This window comes from Adiantum capillus-veneris, chromosome 4 (genome assembly GCF_014529385.1).
Source record: "Adiantum capillus-veneris isolate H3 chromosome 4, ASM1452938v2, whole genome shotgun sequence".
Lineage (NCBI taxonomy): Eukaryota > Viridiplantae > Streptophyta > Polypodiopsida > Polypodiales > Pteridaceae > Adiantum > Adiantum capillus-veneris.
The window spans coordinates 145965195-145982574 of NC_140934.1; the positions used below are offsets into that span (position 1 = coordinate 145965195).

At 48.1% G+C, this 17380-nt stretch overlaps 1 protein-coding gene across 1 annotated transcript in view; it reads left to right on the top strand.

The window, feature by feature from the left end:
* LOC147460121 (uncharacterized) overlaps positions 1-17380 on the top strand; it is a 204813-nt gene that overhangs the window by 47514 nt on the left and 139919 nt on the right. The window contains exons 6-10 of the mRNA XM_086511243.1: positions 10339-10407; positions 10553-10654; positions 10872-10970; positions 11230-11340; positions 11448-11654. Of these exons, the coding sequence (XP_086367369.1) occupies positions 10339-10407; positions 10553-10654; positions 10872-10970; positions 11230-11340; positions 11448-11654 (588 nt within the window). The remainder of the gene's footprint in view (positions 1-10338; positions 10408-10552; positions 10655-10871; positions 10971-11229; positions 11341-11447; positions 11655-17380) is intronic.

The window sequence follows — 17380 nt, forward strand, 5'->3', positions numbered from 1 at the left end:
TTTCTTCTTCTCCAAAGCATGATACACAGGATTTGCATGATTATGAGAAGCATGATGATTTGGATGACAATGACCAGCATGATGATTTGCATGAAGAAGATGTGATTGTTCACAAGGATGATGTGTTAGTTGATGCTTTTTCTAGCGAAGCTAACCTCGTTGTAGATTCGATCAATCACTAAGAATCCATCTTGGCTTTCGAGTCGAGGTTCACAGATCTCTCACAAGAAGATTCGATAGATCCCGAAGAAGCGATCTTGCCTCTCGAGCCTTGGTCCAAAGAACCCTCACAGGAAGTATTATGTGTTCGCATGATTGATACGCACGCATTGTTTGAGTGTTTCATTCGTGACGGTTTCCTGTATTTTAGTCAACATCGTTATGTGATCCCTTTTCCTAGGCATGACATATTGTATGTGGAGCACGTTTCTATCATGGATGAGCACGAATGTATGCGGATTGTTCATGAAAAGCTGAAAGGTATGTATGTAAGGAAGTCACATTCCATGTCTCTTCCTTGGCATGACACAGTTTCCGAAAGAGCACATGAAAGTATGAGCACCAAGCATGGGCATTTCCATTGTATTTTGCCACAGTTGATTGATTTCAATCAAACGGACAAGATTCGAGCGCATTGTTTGCATGTGTTTGATGAATGGGTTGTCACTCCGTCTCTATGTTCATCTACATTGCATACACAGTCTTTAGAGAAGACAATATTTTTTTCCTTCACTTTACATGGAATGGGTATGTTCATGGTTTTGTGTTGGAGATGGTTTCAGGAATTTTCAGCCATGGAGATTCTTGAAGACGGAAGCAGCAGGTCTCTAGACGTAGTTGAAGCATTGAAGGAGCTACAGAAGACTTTGTGTCGCTTTCGGTGTGGCCCAAAGAAGCAAGCGTTGTAGACCTTTATGAAGTTCAAGTACCACACGACCCACACCTCAGAGTGGGCTGGCAAAGAGTCCCTTCCAGGATTCCGGATGCTATTGGCGATCTTCCTCGACGCCATACAGTTCGGTACCAGTACCTCACTTTGAAAAGGAGGGGATGTCACGTGACACATCCTAACCCTATGTGTCCGTGGACAAGCTACACCACAACAGGGTTCAGTCAATCCAATCAGTCTAGATTAGCAGTGATCTGGCACTTTTGTGAGTCTATTCGTAGACCGTGCATGCCCAGTCACTGAGTGTAGATGCATATCTTCTGGTTGCACACAGCATGATCATCAGTATTCCCTTCAGAATCCATCAGATTCAGTTAGGGGAATTTTCTAGTGCATTTAGCCTATTTTCCTATTTTTGGTTATTTTCACTTATTATTTTGAAGTGACTTTCCAACAAAAGTAGGTAGGGCAATTTTGCTAAGTTAATATATAAGCAACCCAAAGTTAGCACTTTCTCGCAGAAGAGGCAGCAGGAGCTTCCCGCTCAACAGGCAACTTGTTAGCAGTACCCCCCCCCCCCCCCCCCCCCCCCCTCAGCACCCCTAGCGTTTTCAAGCATTAGATCAAGCATCACCCTCTCCCACCTTCGGCGTTTTCTCCCACAGCAAACCATCGCCAGCAAGTGTCATCCATTGGCGTTTTTCCCGCGACCAACAAACCTCAGCAATAGCTTTTTTGACTCAGAGACCTCAGCCAATGCAGGGATTTACTAACGCTAGTAAAGACCTGTCATTTCAGCGTTTTTCAAGCTTGGGAATTGCTGCCATAGCCAGCGTTTTTTCAGCCTTCAGCAAAAGCAGCAAAACGCAGCCAGAAAGAGACTTATCATCAGCGTTTTTGTCTTCAGCATGACCCCCGACACACCCATCATATTCAGCCATAAAGACAGCAGTGAAACAGTCAATTTCAGCCCCGAAACAGCCATGAAATTCAGCAAATAGAAGATCCCAGATTTCAGCCCTAGTCGTCGTCATCATCACCGTTGTCGTCATCGGCATAGTCCAAGTTGCATCAGTCCATTGCATACGCATTGTGCACCTTTTGTGCAATCAAAAGTAGACCACTCTCGCCGACGAGAGTGGGGCCTTCGGAGGAGGGTTTTACAACCTCTCGGGTGTCGTATCTCTTCTCTCTCCTTCTCTCAGTCTCATTCACTTGCACGCACAATATCCACTCACTTCGTTCGTGATCATAGCACTCTCCATAAGACGGAAGGCTCTCTCCTTCCCTAAGAACTAAGAGGAACCTTGAGCAATAAAGATCACTAAACTTGAGAAAATACAACATTGATTCCGCTGCACCTTACAAGACCGCTCTCGCCATAGAGACTGGGGCCTTTGTAGGAGGGTTTTGACAACATTCTGGTGTCATATTCTTCTCTCTCTATCTCTCAGTCTCATGCACCTTCATTCACAGTGTCTTCCATTGTGTTTGTGATCATTTGCACTCTCTTACTAAAGGAACGGAAGACTCTCCCTTTCGTAAGTAAAAGGAACCTTGAGCACATTTCGGAGCACTCATCTTGAGCAAAGTTCAACATTGACTTCCGCTGTACCTTACAGGTTCTATCGGAGTAGACTATACTAAACCAAATGCTTCAAGGTAATGTTTCACAATCTGAGGAGTATCTGCCAGATCCTCCTTCTCCATCCACTTCGCATCTAATGCGGGATAGTTCTTGAATTTAACCAAGAACCGCCTAATCACTTTACCTTTTATCTTTTTATCTTTATGTGTTAGTATCTGTTCTGCGGGCGGGCAGGACAGGGCACGGCAAGGCAGCGCGATGGAAGCTGTGGGGGAGAGCGATGGCGAGAGAAGGGGGGGGGGGGGGGGGGGGGGGGGGGGGTTGTAGAGCGTGCGCTGGGCAGCAGCGAGCGATGTGTTCAACAGTTCTGCATTGAGCAGAATTCAATCAAAAGCAGCCCTATCAAACCTAGGCAATGCATTCTCACAAGATTGTTTGTGATCATTTGCACTCTCTCATTAAAGGAACGGAAGGCTCTCCCTTCCGTAAGTAAAAGAAACCCTTGAGCACAGGTTCGGAGCACTCATCTTGAGGAAAGTTCAACATTCACTTTCGTTGCACCTTATACAGAGGCTTCCGAGTACCATCGAGTCTGATCTAGAACGGATGTGGTAATATGTTCGGTTCAAGTGCTGGTATAAAGACTTCAAAGGAAAGCCTCTGCCCGCATGCGATCGGAGCTGCCCTGTAGTCTCACGAGCTGTCTTCTGAGAGTGTGGATCAGCTCTAGCCAAAGATCGCGAACAGTCTCTGCTGGTGGCACAGGGCGAGCCTCAGATGCGGAAGCAACGGGCCCGCCAGATGAACCAGAGTGTCAGGCCACTGATGAGCTCCCAACACTCCTCTCTCTCATTGCACCACTCCTGTGGAGTAAGCTCTGTGGCAGGCTGGAGTATAGGTCGCCCCCCCTTTCATCACTGTCATCCTAGTGGTGGAATATAGCTCAAACTGAAGTGTCGGGCCCGTGAGGGTGGACGAAGCCGCTGCTCCCCAAGTGTACTGTCGAGCTGTGGAGAGAGCAGGCATCAACCGAAGAACACGAAGCCACACTTGCTGTGCCAAAGGACAATCCCAAAGACAGTGACGCTGACTCTCCACAAGATGGTCACAAGCTGCAGATGCGGCCGAGAGACCACTATGCACTAGCCAGCTCCCAACTGCTGTAGCTCTGTGTGCGGCTAGCCACTGAAACAAGGTGACTCGCCTCGGCTGCTCTCTAGAATCCCACAACCTCTCCCAAAAGGCTGCCAAGAACTCAATTGTGAGACCCTCCTTCTGCCAATGAGGTGCTGCAGCAGGGCCAGCCTCTCTCTGTGCTGCTAGTATGTGACGTCCCAGTCGAACAGTGTACTGAAAGAACGGGACACTTGGGTGGTCTGCAGAAGAGAAAGGGTCCCTCCAAAGCCACTCTCCAGGATCCCACTGTACTTGTGCTAGTGGACATCACTCCCAAGCCCACAGTCTCCAGTGTCCAGTCTCAAGAGCTGCTGGGTCAGGATCGATGACACAAGTCCTCCCCACGGATGCCCACTACTCGGATCCTCTGAAAACAGCACTCTACCACGTGCGGGGCCTCTATTGCAACTCACTGTAAGCGTCCCTCACCCTGTAACTCGAAAAAACAGGTATGGAACAGTCTCTGAGCAGGCCCGGACTGAGATGAGAACCTCCAGTCGTGTGAAGGCTTCCATCCACTTGGGTGCTACTGGCTCGAGAGGTATGAGCCACTCAGTTGGAACTGCCTCTGAGATGTCTTGGCACATGCTGCAGCCTCTCATGCCCTGTAGCACTGGAAACCCTGCAACTCCTCTAACAACCCTTAAAACTCTAACCAGTCACCTAAAGAGCGCGCTGGGCCCGTTGCCATGGGATCCCAGGAAACATGAGGCCGACTACCAACCAAGTGGCCTCTCTGAGTGCTAACCATGGGGTTCCAAACAAGGGGCTGTTGTAGGCGCTCCTCCGTGCAAGTAGGCTGTCGCTGCTCGAGGCCTCGCCGCAAGTGCTCCCAAGATCGAAGCAAACTCACAGCGAAGCGGTCCTCCAGTCTCCTGCTCAAACCAACTCTGCGCATCTCTGTGAAGATCCATATGGTCGAAGGTCGCCAGGGGCCTCCAGCCTGAGGCACCCCTAGCATGAAGCCGCTGTAGCAAGAACTCCTTCGAGGGCTTCTCACCTGGAAGAAGTCCTCTGACTATGAACTTCCCAAGAAGGGATCTGCTCTGCTCTGCTGGGTCAATGATCCCAAGCCCTCCCTGCAAACAAGGAAGAGTGATGACCTGCCAAGCCACTCTGGCTCGGGCTATCTGAGTGTCACGTCTTGACCAAAGAAAGGTCCTGATCAGCCTCTCTACCTGGCTGATACAACAACGCGAGAAGATCCAACAAGAAGTGATGTACCACATAGTCACCGACAACACTTGGTTGGCCACTACTACTCTGCCAACCAAAGAAAGTCGTGTTGAGCTCCAGTGTAACAACTTCCTCCTGATAGACAGGAGGAGGGGAGCATTTTGCTGCTCGGGAGACAAGTCCAAACCAACCTGACAACCCAAGTACCGAACTGCAGTCCTTGGGGGAATCCACCTGATACCCTCTCCTGGCATCCAATCGAGCACGGGACCACTACCAACTGAGAAAGCCACTGTCTTTGTCTTTCTCCAGTTGATCTGTGCGCCAGATGCACAATAGAAGGTCTCCAGAGCTTGCTCACACCTGTGAAGGTTGGCCTCCTGGCCATCTAAGTACAAGGCTGAGTCGTCTCCAAACTCGGCGTCCAGTAGCTCATCTCTTCGAATAGGGAGTGCTAAGCCCCGTAGACCAACCTGCTGCGACACCAAAAACCTGCTCATCGCCTGAGCATAGAACAGAAAGAGGAAGGGGGCAAGAGGACAGCCCTGACCGAGCGTGTGAGCATGAAACGATCACCTCTACCTCCTAACAAAAGTACCCGACTGTATGCCTGTCTGTACAAAGCTGACACCCCTATGATCCAAGCATCTGAGAAACCCATCTTGCGTAGAGTGCCCTCTAGAAAGTCCCAGTCAACTCTGTCGTATGCCTTCTCAAAATCAAGAAGAAGAATCACTAGGTCCTCACCACGAAGCTGCGCTAGGGCAGAAGCCTCCCAAGAAGTAAAGCTGTTGTCAAGGATACTGCGCTCCTTGACAAAACTTGTCTGAGTCCCATGTATAAGGCTTTCTAGGAGTGGCTGGATCCTCAAACTCAAAGCCTTGGGAGGAATTTTATAGGCTGAGTTGAGGATGGTGATGGGGTGCCACCGTCGAATCTCATCCAAGGAGCCACCCTCCTTGGGAATGAGGTAAATTAGACCCTCACTCATGCTGTTAGGCATCACTCCTGTGTGCAAGATGTATTGAAAAGCACTACAGAGATCTGGGCCAAGCAAGTCCCAGTACTCCAAGAAAAAACTGGGAGTCAACCCATCCTCACCTAGACAGCTACCACGGGGGAGGGCACTAAGAGCCGTGTGCAGCTCCTCAAGCTTAATTGGCAACTCAAGCCTTTGACACATCTCCTCAGTCACAAGGCAAGGCATCTGTGCCCACACCTTCTCACTGCACGCATCCTGACGGTCTGAGTGAGGCTCTGTAGACAGTCACTCACGATAAAAGTCAGTAGCAACTGCACGCATGTCCTCGGGCTCAGAAGCAACTGAACTGTCGGGCCTCCTCAACTGACTGACCTTGCATGCGAATGCCGAGGTCCCACTGCCTCGAAGAAAGCACCAGTCACTCTGTTGCCCACCTGTGTCCACTGAGATGCCTGTCGATGGAAAGCAAACTCATGTCGCCGCTCCTTTGTGCTAACAAGCTCTTGGCGAGCCTGCTGTAGCTGCTCCTCCAACCAAAGACTGTTTGGATGCTGCTCCTGCATCCTCTGCAACGAGGCAATGCCCCGTATGAGACGTTGCTCCTCCTCTTTCGCTGCAGCCCGGCGAGCCAAAGACTCCTGGAGAAAGAAACGGCTAATCTGAGCTAGTCTTGAGGCCACTCTGTCAGCAGGAGAATCCTGCCTGTCCAAGCTCTCTCTCCAGAGAGCCTCTACTCGCTCTCTGAGTCCTGAGTTGAGCAAGACCCTCTCTGGGATGCGAAGCATCGTGCTCCCCCTCCTCTGCCTGTCTGCCACTGTGAGGATCATTGGTGCATGGTCCGAGAAGGAAGTCCGTGCCAGAATGCCAACTGTCCCTCCCAAGTCACTGAAATGGTCACTAGTGTAGAAGCGAAGTATCCGCGATAGATTCACTCTTCCCTCTCTGCGGTCCGAATGAGAGAAGGCTAGGCTGTCTGGGGGCCTCACAAAACTAGAGTGCTGCCACACATCCGAGACCCTCAGAGTCATACAAAACCTCTCCCAAGCTGCCAGCTCAACTCCATGCACAATAGCATGGCTTCCAGAAATCCTGTCAGAAGGGTCCTCCAACATGTTGAAGTCCCCCACTATGCACCAGTGTTCTGCCTGCGGCAAAGACTCAACTATCTGTGACCAAAATTCTGCTGGTGCACTCGCCACATTGGGCGCATAGATGTTCAGGAAGCCCACAAGGCAACCCTGAACCTGCATAGTAGTCCACTAAGTCTTGCGTGGCACAATAATCCCTCTGTCCACAATGCCCTGCTGAAAAGAATCCGCAATAGTCATACATACCCCACCCTAGATGCCTCCAGGTCCAAAAGCAGTTGACCAAAAGGTATCATATCGTCCACACAAGAGCTGACCACAACGTCTAATGCGGCTCTCACACAGATGTTGCTCCTGTAGCATAAGGAGATCAATCTCTCCTCCCACAAGGGAGCGCTGAAGCTCCTGACGCAGTCGGCTCCGCTGACGCTGAAACTGGGGCCCACCAAGTCCCTGCACGTTCTATGAGACGATCCTCATGGGGAGCGAGAGAGAATAGATGCTGCAACAACAGCTAAATGTGCTATCTTCGAGGCTGGCTTGGATGGGGAGTAATCCACATCCGAGCGTCCTCTAGATAGGCGTGACTGCAAAGAGTGCATGGCCCAAGCCCAAGTAGAGCGAGCCGTCCGTAGAGCAACCTCCTCTGTCCAAGAGTCCTCATGAATGTGTACATAGCATGGCAAGCACTGCGTATCGGCAAAGAAGTAGACCACAATGTGTCTACATCTTGCTGTATCTGGAGGGGTCACCGCAAACTTGGCCAGTAGCCACAAAGTCTGAAGCATGTCTGTAACTCCTAGTTCTCCCATGTGGTGAGAGAACTCTAGGATCTGTGTGTGTAACCACCCCAACACTGAGTCGAGAGTCCACTCAGTCTGGTCCCTGCCGCAAAGGGGAAAAGAGAAGCCAACTGCGGAGTCCAAGGCCTCTATCCCCCTAGCTGCAAGGAACAGAACATGGGCCCTGAAGCATGCTGCCTCATGGTCTACTGAGGGGTCGCCGAGAAAACGAGTGAAGAGGTAGTCGAAGAAGTCCCATCGGCGCCGCATGTCCATGCTCGTCAGACCACGAGGGATAGCTGCAAAAGGGGACGTCTGTACCTGTAGAGGGGGTCGCAAGAAAGGCTGTCCCTCTCTCGCCAAGCGACTCGTGGCAAAGGCGCTGCCAAGAGATCTCCTAGCAGCCGGAGATGGCCCTGCCCCCTGGGTCGGCTCTGGAACTGGAGCGGGAGGGGGGGGAGTAGGAGTAGGGGGAAGAGGTGGAGAAGAGGGGCTAGGGGGAGCGGCAGAGGTTGAGGGGCCGGGGGAGGAGGCGGCAGAAGTAGGAGGCGGGAGGGAGGATGATGAGGAGTGGGGGAACTCTTGGGGGGGAGGGGTTGTCGAGGGTGAAGCTGAGGTGGGGGCTGGAGGAGGGACCTCATCCTGCTCAAAAGGACTGAAACGGTTCCCCGTGGGAACCGACTACTGCTGGGCAGGCGCCAGAGGACCACTCTGAGTGCCAGGCTGTCGCTGTGCCCCTTGCCGTCGTCGACCACGATCTAGACGAACTGTTACAAAATCAGCATGGCTTTTGTGCTTATGCACGGCTTATGCACAACCGTTCAATCTTTTCACAAAGTTTGTCTCATGAGGAGGTCGAAGCTTTCCTTAAAGCATTGGGCTTACTTCCTTTTGTGGATTTTACATTAGAGTGTGACACTTCTCTCTACATGAGCACTAGCTCATGTTCACTCCCACAGGGGATTTGTTACCATATTATCATTTGTGGTAGTGATGTGTGTGAATTCCCTTAGGACTGTCGATTAGTTTTTTACGTTCTAGGGTTTTTCCGCCGGCTTGTATGTACAGGCATCATTCTAGGACTAGCCTTATCTTTGTGTTAGCACGTTCAATATTACAACTTACAACTTCTTGTGCTGTGTGCCTTGCCTGCATCTTCTCCATCTTCACAACCCTATTTTCATCATGATTTCTCAAGTGATAGTGTGGACCAAAGTACAGAGCAGTAGTACACTTTTGGTTGGGAACTGGAAATTTGAAGGTGATGGTGCTCACACTCTCATCTCTCTGACCTTAGATGCGATCTCAAGATTAGTCAGATATGTTCTATCAGCATCACTACAGCTAGTGGACTACCTCAGTATTGGGTCAGTATACTAGTCTTGTCTTGAGTCTAGAGTGTTCAAAGGCCTAAGTGCACAATCACCCTCGCTCTTCACAACTGTGGCTCAGTACCTCCATGTATTTGGGTTACTGGTTCTGGTATGTTGCTGAGCGTGCTGCCAGCTGTCCCTTTGTATTGGTAATGTGGTATGGTCCATTGCTGTTGATTATTTAGGCCATTTTCTGTGCACTCTTGTTAGTGCTCTTATTCATAATTCATTGTAGCTACGTCCTCTATGTCACTTGTTGACAGTCTATTATCTGTTGTTTATATTAGTTATTTTGAGTGAGATTTTCTGCATAATGCGGAGAGGCGACTCATGCTACTTAAGAGCAAGATATAGAGACTTTTGCTACACCCCCCCTTCATTGTACTATTTACATAGATCCTTTGTGTAGTATGAGAGCAGGGGAGAGATGTACATGTTGGATGCCTTGTGTAGGAAACTTCACCAAGTAGTTTTGTATGGCATGAAACTGTCATCTAGGATGCGTGCATAATCACTGCTTATTAAGCTCCCATTTTTTAGGACAGGCAGCGGAGATAGGAGGTGGGCCTGAGATGTGGTAAGTTGTGTAAACTTTACCTGGGGCGCTTTTGCCACTTTGCTACAGGGCTTGTTTAGTAGAGAGAGTAGGAAAATATTCTTTTCTAGAGGTCCAGGAGAATAGAGTTTGATATGAAAACTTGATGTATGGTCACATGCACAGTGAAAGACATTGTGAGCAATGTCTTTCACATAATTTGAAAGATATTTCTTATTGAAAAACTAGCACTGTAAAGGTGGCAGAATTCTTGCAAATGCAAACCACTGAGCGGCCAGGAAGGACAAGACCCAGCCAATGTACAGAATTGATATTAAAAGGTAGATCATAGACAAAAGAAACCCATTTTATATGAGTGCTCATAAAGGTTGTACCATGTCAGGAAAAGATGTGAACCATTTCACAGATGCTGATGCACAGGGCAATGCTAGGGATCATACTGTATGGCAAGACTATGTGGCAGACTAAGGCGGTCACGGTTTGGCCCTGTACTCTCAGGATCTCTCAGTGTTGTACTGTCCGTTTGTATGTTTCTGGTTCTGTCCGTTTACTGGCTGTTCTTATCCATTGGCAACCTTTAAGGCCAAACATACACAACCTTGTCTCGGTATAGGTCCACATCAGTGTGATTTTCTTTTTCCTGTTTCAACCGAAAAGCTTCTCCGTTTAAAACATTTTCAGTCTGAAGTTGGTGTTCCAATAAATTAGAATTTTGTTGCTCTTGACAGTTCTATGGCAGAGTTGATGAGGAGATGCGGAATGGTAGGAGCGTTCACAAGTGGATTCCTGGCGAGATGGTTAGATGTAACATCCTTCTCTGCTGTATGATTTTGGATTAACATTGGTTTGGACGTCTGTATTAATACTGTCTATGTATCATTGCATTGTTTCCTTTGGGTGTTGGGTTGGTGTGACAGTCTGATGTGCTGACCTTATGTTCAGGTTGAAGCAGTTGCCTATGACAATCCCATCCCAGGGTACCATACTAGCAATACAATCAATTTACGACTGTGGGCTGCAAAGCCCAGTGGTGGTTTCGACATGGTAAGTTTAAATTAAAGTTTACATATGTTTTCTGGCTATTGTTAGCGATGAGGCTGGTTGGCTGTTATTAGTAGTAAGGTTTGTGTACATTTATTTTGATCGATTGAATACATGGTCTATGCACACAGTCTCAAGTGGACTGCCAGGTTTGAATAAAACAAAGTCAAGAGTTCTCACACTTCTATGAAATTTTGATATTTTTTTTGTTTTGCTGAAGGAAGCATTCAATACTGGAGATTATGTCAATGCCATTCTCAACAAGCAGAAAGCTGAAGCAATCAGCAGTATTCTTTACCCTGATGATCGCTCATACCAGGTTCTTACAATTGCAAAACTTTTCTTCTTTGTTATAGTATTGGGATACCTACCAATCTTTTGCATATTTATTCCATTCTCATCCCTTAGGTGGTCATGAGCAAAAGCAAGAAGTTGGTGTGATTTTTGCTATTTTGATTTTCTGCTGTCTTCTGTACCTTTAAGTTGTTACATATGGATTTAAAAATTATGGATTTTGTTTTCAAAAAGGTATCACCTTAGTTTTCCTCCTGAACTGGCAATGGTGTCGTTGGATGTAGGGAAAGGAGCTACGCTTGAAGCAACAGTATTTTTTTGTTTCAGCTTCATTACAAGACATAGTAAGGCGGTACAAGGACTCCCATTCAAACTTTGAAGAGTTTTCAAACAAGGTTATGCCATCAACAGCGTGTTTTTGAGCCTTCTTAGCATGATGCAATTTTGTTTAATTGGTTTTATAGAACTTACACAACATGTTTTGTGAAATATTATGCTGCAGGTTGCATTGCACTTGAATGATACACACCCAGCAATAGCAGTTGCTGAGCTTATGCGAATGCTGATTGATGAAGAGTGGTTAGAATGGAAGGAGGCATGGAACATCGTGACCCGAGTTTTCTCCCTAACTAATCACACTATAATTTCAGAATCATTTGAAAAATGGCCAGTTGAGCTGATGGAAAGCCTTCTGCCTCGTCACCTTCAAGTAAGACTAAATGAAATATTTATTGATTGAATTTTATGTATCTACTGTTGTACTCTAAAGATGAAAATCTAACTAGGTTCAGAGATAACTGAAGAAATGAAATGAAATGTTATATTAACGTCTTCGAAAGGCCAAAGTGACCTATGAGACAAAAACGTTACAAACTGGTGAATTTGATACCATGTCTGGGTACAAAAAAGAGATGCCAAAGTGAAAAAGAGGTGAAACTAGAGGCGCTACTCGCTGGAACTGTGTAGATCACTAATACAATGTGTGCCAAATAAAAGAGGGTGATATAAAGGGTGATGAGTCCGCACTCTAGATGTCGAGCCACTATGTCTCGAATCCTTTGCTGTAGTCTCCGTCGATGTTGTGAAGCTTCTCTCTGTAGCGGAGATAATGTGTCGTGCCCTCTATAGTGGGTGCTCCTCAGTACAATGTGCGTGATATCTCACTCCACAAAATGCAAACACAGAAGACAATGAACAACAGAGCAACAACAGTACGACTCAGCAGAACCTGAACATGAACATCGACAAACTCAAAGAAATGGATACAGACTTTGGCATGGTAGCACACTCAGCTCCAGCCCAGATCTCATAGGTACAGTGGGGGTGTCGAGGCTCAACTGTGCAGGGATGGTACAACTCAAGAAGGTAGACTCTAGACGATTGACCACACAAAAGTAGATGATGTGATAAAACCCAAACAACTACGGATATATACAACCATAAAGAGCCACCAACGGCTCACCAATATCTAATCCAGCTAAGACTATCTCAAAACTGTGGTCGTGGTGGTCTGGCCTTGCGATCGCTAGATCACCACCCGTATGCTTGCCATGTGTCACTGCCCAGGCAAAAGTCCGTCCAGTGTGGACTCAGCCCAACTGCCACTAACTGTTTGTCTAGTGCCTGCGACACTATAGCCTTGCTATAGGTTGGCTGCCACAAACCACTCACTATCTTGGTGAGAGTAACACTATGATGAAAACAGACCCAAAAAGTCACTATATGTACAAAAGAAAACTGAGCAAAGCATTGCGGTTTTGTCAACCGAGAGAAAGAGTCGTCTCCACTGCTACGCCTGAAGTATTTGCCTCTGGGGGAGGAGCCATCAAATCTATGCTGGGAGGCTGCTGCTGATAAGCTCTGCTGCTCTGGCCGAACTGGTTTCTGGTGACTGGAGCTGCCACCTGCTGCGCCGCTGATGGGAGCATTTGGCATGAAGTGTACTCTGGGCGTCGACTAACACAACCATGTCGGTGTGCACCAGCAAGGCCGTCGCAAGGAACGCTCTGTGTCGACTGCATATGGGGTAAGGAAGCCGACGACTGAAACCCTTGGGCATAGTAGGTATAGTGCTGAGGCTGGCCGTATCCGACAGAAGTGTGTTAGGGTCCCATGAAATGACCTGTATGCCTTTCCCTGTCCAGCCATATCCCGTACTCCCTGGAGCCTGAAATCCCATATCATTGTGAAGTAGCACTTCCCAAAGTCCCTGCATCTGAGCTCAGAGGTCGTCAATGACTTAAGACTTTTCTTGCAATGCATGTCGCAAGCAAAAATAGTAGCATCTCTATCTGCAATCGCGCTCTCTGCGACACACAGAGAGCCCTCCATAGCTGCGTATGTAGCGGAGTGGCGCTGGTGAGTAGTAGCCAACCGCTCCGCCCCAAGCTTAATGGTAGCAATGGCCTACCGGGACTCCTGCAGGATGTCCTCTGATAGCCAAAAAAGTGACGTAGAGTCTGAAATTGCGGAACAACGTGCAGCAGTGTCAGGTGGAAGATGGTCAGGTGGGAGAGGGCTGGCAAGTGGCACTGCTCGTGGTGAACTATGAGCATGTGGTACTTCTGGTGGGGAATCGGGAGCTAGTCTCACTGGTGGAGTAGAGACGGATAGAGTGGCTGTAACAAGGATAGGCATAGGAGAAGAAGCAACTCCAAACGGGGCTTGGGAGCTAGTCACTGTGGTAGGATTGAAAATGGCAGTAGTATAGAGAGGGACACACAGTGTAGAAGCCACAACTGTAACATGCATAGTGTGATCCGAAGCACTTGAGCATGTCCCCGAACTAGTAGCGGGAGTAGATGAAGATCGTCGTACAAGGTGCTTCAGTCGAAGCTGCTGATTCTATGATACTGGCAATACTATTAGGGATTCTGCTGTATCCTTCACCACTTTAGCCCTTTTCTTTGTTTTCTTCTCAAGTAGACCTATTGTATGAGCGATCGATTTCGCTTTTACTTTGGAGTGCGTACTCTATCTCGGCATCCACTTCCACTAGGCTAATATGTATGTTAATAACCCAAGCCAGCATAGGAGCTGCAAAGCACTGAAAGCTAGATTGTACTGACTGCACTTGGGCTCGGAACATCTTGACCCAGGACTGTAAATATGTGTAAAGAATCTGGTGAAATCCACAAGGTATTGTGTGGATCAAACAGTAGAGTCCTTCACAGTGAGAAAACATTGTGGGAAAACTTGTTTGTTTCTCTGGCATCTTTGAGTAAAAAGTAATACTTAAAGACATTCCACAACTCTTTATTCCGTGCATAGTCTGGTTCAGAGTGCAGCAGTTCCTGATACACCTCAACTGTTGCATCTTTTGAAAGCTTGGAGTATGTGCGTGTGACTGGTTTCAAAGATGGGAAGGTGGTCATGCCAAGTGCGTGGCCAATCCTGGTAGGGGTAAGGTTGTGGCCCCGCACTTTGGGAAAACAGTTCAAAAGCTCGTGTACCATATCTCCAGGCACATCAATGGGTAATTCTGCAGCGGCTAATGTAGTCAGACCTAGTTGTTGCAATTGATCTGGAGAAAAGATATCCTTTAGAGAAGGATGAGGTAGTTGGAGGTGAAAGTTTAATGTGAAAGGTTCTTGTCTTTTGGACTTAGGATGTCTGCTGATTGCATGACGTAACACATGTTGTGCCCCCTTTCTTATGTTCTTGGGATCCACCTCTAGACTGCTAGACGACCCTGATTGTGATTCTGAGCTGGAACTTGGATCTACCATGTGAGAGGGAACTCTGTAGCTCTTGTCACTGGCTTCACTGGAAGTCATCTCAGTAACACCATGGCTGCTGTGATCAGATTCCGCTTCCTGTGCAGAACTACTTTGTATTTCCCTGCGCGGAGGCTTTTTGCGCAAAACTTCCCGTCAGATTTGTCAAGTACTACTTGCCATATTATCTCAGTAACCACTCAGAGACGGACGTAGAAAAAGTACACTCAGCAAGCTGTATCGTGTTTACAGTATACTGTTCTTACCACAGGAGTTTACATTCCAAGAGCAATCCCACAGAAGCATACATACATACCCGTGTAGATATTTATGAGAGCAATGATATATCCCACTATGCAGTGCAGACTGAAAGGAAGTAGATTGTCCGGACTGCAGTACTTGTTGGCCGTAAGCTTGTGCGATAGCTAAGAGGAGAGGGGAGTATGACCAGGGTCCTGTAGTGTCTTAATTGAAAAGGGATAGGCAGAGGGGTAGCGGGAGATAGGGAGAAGAGATCACTGGGTAGATAGGGGCATGGACAGAGAGGAGGATGGGTTGCGCAAGGCGAGAGGTTGGTGGTAGCGATGCAGGTTAGAGAGGGCGAGAGGCAATGGGTAGGGGCGATTGAGGTAGGTAGGGCTAGGGCGATTGGGTAGGGTCGAGGGAAGATAGAGAGGGTTAGAGTAGATAGGCGAGTAAAAGTGGGTAGGGGCGAGGGGTATTGGTTAGGGACGAGAGGCAGTAGGTAGGGGCGAGTAGGAGTAGAGAGGGGCGAGGGGTAGTGGTTAGGGGCGGGGCCCAGTAGGTAGGCGCGAGTAGGAGTAGAGAGGGACGAGTGTAGTAGGCAGGGGCGAGCGCCAGTAGGTAGGAGCGAGTAGGAGTAGAGAGGGGCGAGTAGTGTTGGGTAGGGGCGAGCGCCAGTAGGTGGAGCGAGGGAAAGTAGGGAGGGAGAATCTTCTGGGCGGTGATGTGACCAGGGTAATGGCCACCAGTGGGACCACTGTGTGCATCCTCTAGAATATTCTCAACTTCATGAGGGGAGACACACCGTCTCGGAACATCATCCAGTCGTGACTTGTAGAGCTGGCCTCCAATCAGAGTGAATGGCCTAGACTTCAAAAGCAATCTTCTTTTCTGCAGTGGAGACGCATTCTCAGGGTACAGACCAATAGATAGCAAATGCAAGATATCTCCGTACCATTCTGGAGTGGTATCCACCTTAGAGAGACTGCTATCTGGAAAGTCATTTGCAACCCTTGTTGCTTCTTCACTTGTGTGAATGCGAGAGAGATGGTTAGCAAGGACATATGTTTGCCCGGTCCGAGTATCTCTTCGAAATCAAACTCTTGAAATAGGAGTAGCCATCGCCATACTCGACCTGCAACTTGCGGCTTATTAAGCAGATAGCGCAGGACATGGTGATCAATAATAATTGTGAAGTGGACCCCAAATAAGTAATGGCGAAATTTTTGTAAAGCATACACAATAGCCAAACCTTCCCTTTCTGTGGTGCTATAGTTGCGCTCTGCTTTGGTGAGCAGGCGACTTACATAGTGAACATGGTGATCCATGGCGATCCAGGTTGTACTCCTTACTAGGCTGAGTCAGCAAAGCACCCACAGCTTGTTGATCACATGAAAAGGAAGAGATCAATCGGGAGCCACTAGAATAAGTGCTTCAGTGAGCCGTTTTTTGAGGTATGCAAATGCCTCAGCCTCAGGTTTGGACCATTGGAAGGGTACAGTAGCATTGGTGAGTCGGGTCAATGGTTGAGCCACTTGTGCATATATGCATATAAACCTGTGATGATAGCCACACTGTACCCTGGTGAGTCGGGTCAATGGTTGAGCCACCTGTGCATACATGCGTATAAACCTGCGATGATAGCCACATTGTACCGTGGTGAGTTGGGTGAATGGTTGAGCCACTTGTGCATGCATTCCAAAAAATTGCGATGATAGCCTGTGTGGCCTACAAAGCTCTGAACACCTTTTGGGTTGATTGGAGGAGGTAACTTCAAGATGGCTACTATCTTCTCTGGGTCAGGCGCTAAACCTTTAGCAGACACCACATGGCCTTGAAGTATACATTCAGTGACCAAAAAATGATATTTGTTCGGAATTAGCTTCAGGCGTGTCTCTCTGCACTTGAGGAAGATAGCAGAGAGCTGAGCGTGGTGCTCCTCTAGATTCTCCACTGGGGTTGAACACTGAGCACCCGAGAAGGTTGAAAAATCGTCCATGAAGATGTGAAGATGATCTGTAAGCAAGGGATAGAATATGAGATATACTGTGCGATTGAAGGAAGGTGGAACATTTTTCAACCCAAACGACATTCTAGTGTAAATAAAATTTCCCAGGGAGTCACAGAAGCCGTTTTGATCTGATCACCTGGATGGATGCCTAGCTGATTGTATCCGTTGAACCCATCCATGAAACTGTACAGTACATGCCGTGCTACATCTTCGAGCACACGGTCAGTGAAGGGTGTGGGAAAACCGTCTGGGATAGTCACCTTGTTCAGAGCGCGGTAATCGACGCACTCACGGATTTTATTGGATTGCTTCTTAGGGGCTATCACAATGGGTGATAACCACTCAGAGTGCTCCACGTGTACAATGATCCCTGCTTCTTGCATTTTTTCTAGCTCTGACTTGACAGCTTCTTCATACTTTGGGTTGAGCTTGTAAGCTTGGCCTCTGACGGGCTTAGCCCCTTCA